At 45.1% G+C, this 6,000-nt stretch overlaps 1 protein-coding gene across 2 annotated transcripts in view; it reads left to right on the forward strand.

Annotated features, from left to right (window-relative positions):
• Positions 1–6,000, forward strand: part of LOC124018507 (CD82 antigen-like) — a 70,835-nt gene that overhangs the window by 22,519 nt on the left and 42,316 nt on the right. For both annotated transcript variants that reach the window (XM_046333837.1, XM_046333836.1), the window contains exon 2: positions 1,173–1,245. In XM_046333837.1, coding sequence (XP_046189793.1) covers positions 1,183–1,245 — 63 coding nt within the window. In that variant the 5' untranslated portion in view covers positions 1,173–1,182. The remainder of the gene's footprint in view (positions 1–1,172; positions 1,246–6,000) is intronic.

The following is a 6,000-nucleotide window of genomic DNA, read 5'->3' on the forward strand; positions in this document are numbered from 1 at the left end:
CATCTCAGCAGCTTAGCCAGCAGGTCAGGGGGTTCCAGGCATCTGTCTCCTATAGATCCAGGTCTCTATCACCTCAGCAGCTTAGCCAGCAGGTCAGACATCTGTCTCCTATAGATCCAGGTCCCGATCATCTCAGCAGCTTAGCCAGCAGGTCAGGCATCTGTCTCCTATAGATCCAGGTCTCTATCATCTCAGCACCTTAGCCAACAGGTCAGGGGGTTCCAGGCATCTGTCTCCTATAGATCCAGGTCTCTATCATCTCAGCACCTTAGCCAACAGGTCAGGGGGTTCCAGGCATCTGTCTCCTATAGATCCAGGTCCCTATCATCTCAGCAGCTTAGCCAGCAGGTCAGGCATCTGTCTCCTATAGATCCAGGTCTCTATCATCTCAGCACCTTAGCCAACAGGTCAGGGGGTTCCAGGCATCTGTCTCCTATAGATCCAGGTCCCTATCATATCAGCGACTTAGCAAGCAGGTCAGGTCAGGCATCTGTATCCTATAGATCCAGGTCTCTATCATCTCAGCACCTTAGCCAACAGGTCAGGCATCTGTCTCCTATAGATCCAGGTCTCTATCATCTCAGCATCTTAGCCAGCAGGTCAGGGGGTTCCAGGCATCTGTCTCCTATAGATCCAGGTCTCCATCACCTCAGCAGCTTAGCCAGCAGGTCAGGGGGTTCCAGGCATCTGTCTCCTATAGATCCAGGTCTCTATCATCTCAGCACCTTAGCCAGCAGGTCAGGCATCTGTCTCCTATAGATCCAGGTCTCCTATCATCTCAGCACTTAGCCAAGCAGGTCAGGTTCAGGCATCTGTCTCCTAGAGATCCAGGTCTCTATCATCTCAACATCTTAGCCGTCAGGTCAGGCATCTGTCTCCTATAGATCCAGGTCTCTATCATCTCAGCAGCTTAGCCAGCAGGTCAGGGGGTTCCAGGCGTCTGCCACCACTTATAATGTAGGCCTCTCACACCAGCAAATCCAGACACACACACACACACACTGTGGATCATGTCCCTTCTGTACTTTGATGGCATCGTGTTAAACTCTTCAGTCGACCACAGGGATGTCTGACCTGACCTGTGATTTTTATCTTCATGATCGTATCATATTAATGCTTAAGTACTCTTCAAATAAAGTATGACTAAATATTTAGTATTCTGTTGTTCACAGAGCGATCACAATGGGGAAAGGCTGCATGAAGGCAATCAAGTACTTCCTGTTCCTCTTCAATGTCCTCTTCTTCGTAAGTATCTTATTTCCCAGACACAGATAACATGCCTATACAGTGCAGGACCTCAGCCTCTCCTCTGAGTGGATGAAACCGTGCATGACAATTAACCGTCTGATCGATATGACATGACCGCCACAGCTCTACTGCCCTGTTGGACCGGTTTGAGGTCGAGTCGGTGGGAGGGAATGTGAACTCATCAACACACACCAACCACTCTGTCATCCTTTGTCCTCTGTTTCACTCTCTCATTCTCTGACATCATTCACTCTCGCTTTCTCTCTTTCCCTCCCTCTCTCCCTTTAGCTCTCTCTCTCTCTCTCATGCCCTCTCTGTCTCTCTCTCATGCCCTCCCTCTCTCCCTTTAGCTCTCTCTCTCTCTCTCTCATGCCCTCTCTGTCTCTCTCTCATGCCCTCCCTCTCTCCCTTTAGCTCTCTCTCTCTCTCTCTCTCTCTCTCTCTCTCTCTCTCTCATGCCCTCTCTGTCTCTCTCTCATGCCCTCCCTCTCTCCCTTTAGCTCTCTCTCTCTCTCATGCCCTCTCTGTCTCTCTCTCTCGCTCGCTCTCTCGCTCTGTTTTTTGCTCTCTCTCTCTCATGCCCCCTCTCTCGTTCTCCCTCTTTAGCTCTCTATTGCTCTCTCTCATGCCCTCTTTCTCCCCCTCTATCTCTCCCTCTCACCCCCTCCCTCCATCCCTCACTCTCCCTGGTTTCTTCATTAGAGAGCAGATTAAGTGATTGTGGCCTGGTTACCACGGAGATACTCATCCGCTCAGTCAAAGGCTCCCACAATCCCCCCCTCTACCATCCATCATTCCCATCACTGAACAGGGTCAATTAAAAGTCTGATCCAGAGCTTAAGGCTTTTAAGTTACACTGTGAATGTATGGTGTGATCTCACTACTAACAGGACTGATGTAGAGAAACGTCACTACTAACAGGACTGATGTAGAGAAACGTCACTACTAACAGGACTGATGTAGAGAAACATCACTACTAACAGGACTGATGTAGAGAAACATCACTACTAACAGGACTGATGTAGAGAAACGTCACTACTAACAGGACCGATGTAGAGAAACGTCACTACTAACAGGACCGATGTAGAGAAACGTCACTACTAACAGGACCGATGTAGAGAAACGTCACTACTAACAGGACCGATGTAGAGAAACGTCACTACTAACAGGACCGATGTAGAGAAACGTCACTACTAACAGGACCGATGTAGAGAAACTAGAATGTAACAGGACCGATGTAGAGAAACGTCACTACTAACAGGACCGATGTAGAGAAACGTCACTACTAACAGGACCGATGTAGAGAAACGTCACTACTAACAGGACTGATGTAGAGAAACGTCACTACTAACAGGACTGATGTAGAGAAACGTCACTACTAACAGGACCGATGTAGAGAAACGTCACTACTAACAGGACCGATGTAGAGAAACGTCACTACTAACAGGACCGATGTAGAGAAACGTCACTACTAACAGGACCGATGTAGAGAAACGTCACTACTGACAGGACCGATGTAGAGAAACGTCACTACTGACAGGACCGATGTAGAGAAACGTCACTACTGACAGGACCGATGTAGAGAAACGTCACTACTAACAGGACTGATGTAGAGAAACTAGAATGTAACAGGACTGATGTAGAGAAACGTCACTACTAACAGGACTGATGTAGAGAAACCTCACTACTAACAGGACTGATGTAGAGAAACGTCACTACTAACAGGACTGATGTAGAGAAACGTCACTACTAACAGGACCGATGTAGAGAAACGTCACTACTGACAGGACTGATGTAGAGAAACGTCACTACTAACAGGACTGATGTAGAGAAACATCAATACTAACAGGACTGATGTAGAGAAACGTCACTACTAACAGGACTGATGTAGAGAAACATCACTACTAACAGGACTGATGTAGAGAAACGTCACTACTAACAGGACCGATGTAGAGAAACTAGAATGTAACAGGACCGATGTAGAGAAACGTCACTACTAACAGGACTGATGTAGAGAAACTAGAATGTAACAGGACTGATGTAGAGAAACGTCACTACTAACAGGACTGATGTAGAGAAACATCACTACTAACAGGACTGATGTAGAGAAACGTCACTACTGACAGGACTGATGTAGAGAAACGTCACTACTAACAGGACTGATGTAGAGAAACGTAGAATGAACAGGACCGATGTAGAGAAACTAGAATGTAACAGGACCGATGTAGAGAAACGTCACTACTAACAGGACTGATGTAGAGAAACTAGAATGTAACAGGACTGATGTAGAGAAACGTCACTACTAACAGGACTGATGTAGAGAAACGTCACTACTGACAGGACTGATGTAGAGAAACGTCACTACTAACAGGACTGATGTAGAGAAACGTAGAATGTAACAGGACTGATGTAGAGAAACGTCACTACTAACAGGACCGATGTAGAGAAACGTCAATGTAACAGGACTGATGTAGAGAAACGTCACTACTAACAGGACTGATGTAGAGAAACGTCACTACTGACAGGACTGATGTAGAGAAACGTCACTACTGACAGGACTGATGTAGAGAAACTCAATACTAACAGGACTGATGTAGAGAAACGTCACTACTAACAGGACCGATGTAGAGAAACGTCACTACTAACAGGACCGATGTAGAGAAACGTCACTACTAACAGGACTGATGTAGAGAAACGTCACTACTAACAGGACTGATGTAGAGAAACGTCACTACTAACAGGACTGATGTAGAGAAACGTCACTACTGACAGGACCGATGTAGAGAAACGAACTGAACAGGACTGATGTAGAGAAACGTCACTACTACAGGACCGATGTAGAGAAACTAGAATGTAACAGGACTGATGTAGAGAAACGTCACTACTAACAGGACCGATGTAGAGAAACGAACTACTAACAGGACCGATGTAGAGAAACGTCACTACTAACAGGACTGATGTAGAGAAACGTCAATGTAACAGGACTGATGTAGAGAAACGTCACTACTAACAGGACTGATGTAGAGAAACGTCACTACTAACAGGACTGATGTAGAGAAACGTCACTACTAACAGGACCGATGTAGAGAAACGTCACTACTAACAGGACCGATGTAGAGAAACGTCACTACTAACAGGACCGATGTAGAGAAACGTCACTACTGACAGGACTGATGTAGAGAAACGTCACTACTGACAGGACTGATGTAGAGAAACGAATGTAACAGGACTGATGTAGAGAAACTAGAATGTAACAGGACTGATGTAGAGAAACGTCACTACTAACAGGACTGATGTAGAGAAACGTCACTACTAACAGGACTGATGTAGAGAAACTAGAATGTAACAGGACTGATGTAGAGAAACGTCACTACTAACAGGACTGATGTAGAGAAACGTCACTACTAACAGGACTGATGTAGAGAAACTCAGAATGTAACAGGACTGATGTAGAGAAACGTCACTACTAACAGGACTGATGTAGAGAAACGTCACTACTAACAGGACTGATGTAGAGAAACGTCACTACTAACAGGACTGATGTAGAGAAACGTCACTACTGACAGGACCGATGTAGAGAAACTAGAATGACAGGACCGATGTAGAGAAACGTAGACTGTAACAGGACTGATGTAGAGAAACGTCAATACTAACAGGACTGATGTAGAGAAACGTCACTACTAACAGGACCGATGTAGAGAAACGTCACTACTAACAGGACTGATGTAGAGAAACAGAATGTAACAGGACTGATGTAGAGAAACGTCACTACTAACAGGACTGATGTAGAGAAACGTCACTACTAACAGGACTGATGTAGAGAAACTAGAATGTAACAGGACTGATGTAGAGAAACGTCACTACTAACAGGACCGATGTAGAGAAACGTCACTACTGAACAGGACCGATGTAGAGAAACGTCACTACTAACAGGACCGTGTAGAGAAACGTCACTACTAACAGGACCGATGTAGAGAAACGTCACTACTGACAGGACCGATGTAGAGAAACGTCACTACTAACAGGACTGATGTAGAGAAACTAGAATGTAACAGGACTGATGTAGAGAAACGTCACTACTAACAGGACTGATGTAGAGAAACTAGAATGTAACAGGACTGATGTAGAGAAACGTCACTACTAACAGGACTGATGTAGAGAAACATCACTACTAACAGGACTGATGTAGAGAAACGTCACTACTAACAGGACTGATGTAGAGAAACGTCACTACTAACAGGACTGATGTAGAGAAACGTCACTACTGACAGGACCGATGTAGAGAAACTAGAATGTAACAGGACCGATGTAGAGAAACGTCACTACTAACAGGACCGATGTAGAGAAACTAGAATGTAACAGGACCGATGTAGAGAAACGTCACTACTAACAGGACTGATGTAGAGAAACGTAGAATGTAACAGGACTGATGTAGAGAAACGTCACTACTGAACAGGACTGATGTAGAGAAACGTCAATGTAACAGGACTGATGTAGAGAAACGTCACTACTAACAGGACTGATGTAGAGAAACTAGAATGTCACTACTGAGGACTGATGTAGAGAAACTCAATGTAACAGGACTGATGTAGAGAAACGTCACTACTAACAGGACTGATGTAGAGAAACGTCACTACTAACAGGACTGATGTAGAGAAACTAGAATGTAACAGGACCGATGTAGAGAAACGTCACTACTAACAGGACTGATGTAGAGAAACTAGAATGTAACAGGACCGATGTAGAGAAACG

This window comes from Oncorhynchus gorbuscha, unplaced genomic scaffold, assembly GCF_021184085.1.
Source record: "Oncorhynchus gorbuscha isolate QuinsamMale2020 ecotype Even-year unplaced genomic scaffold, OgorEven_v1.0 Un_scaffold_536, whole genome shotgun sequence".
Classification (NCBI taxonomy): Eukaryota; Metazoa; Chordata; class Actinopteri; order Salmoniformes; family Salmonidae; genus Oncorhynchus; species Oncorhynchus gorbuscha.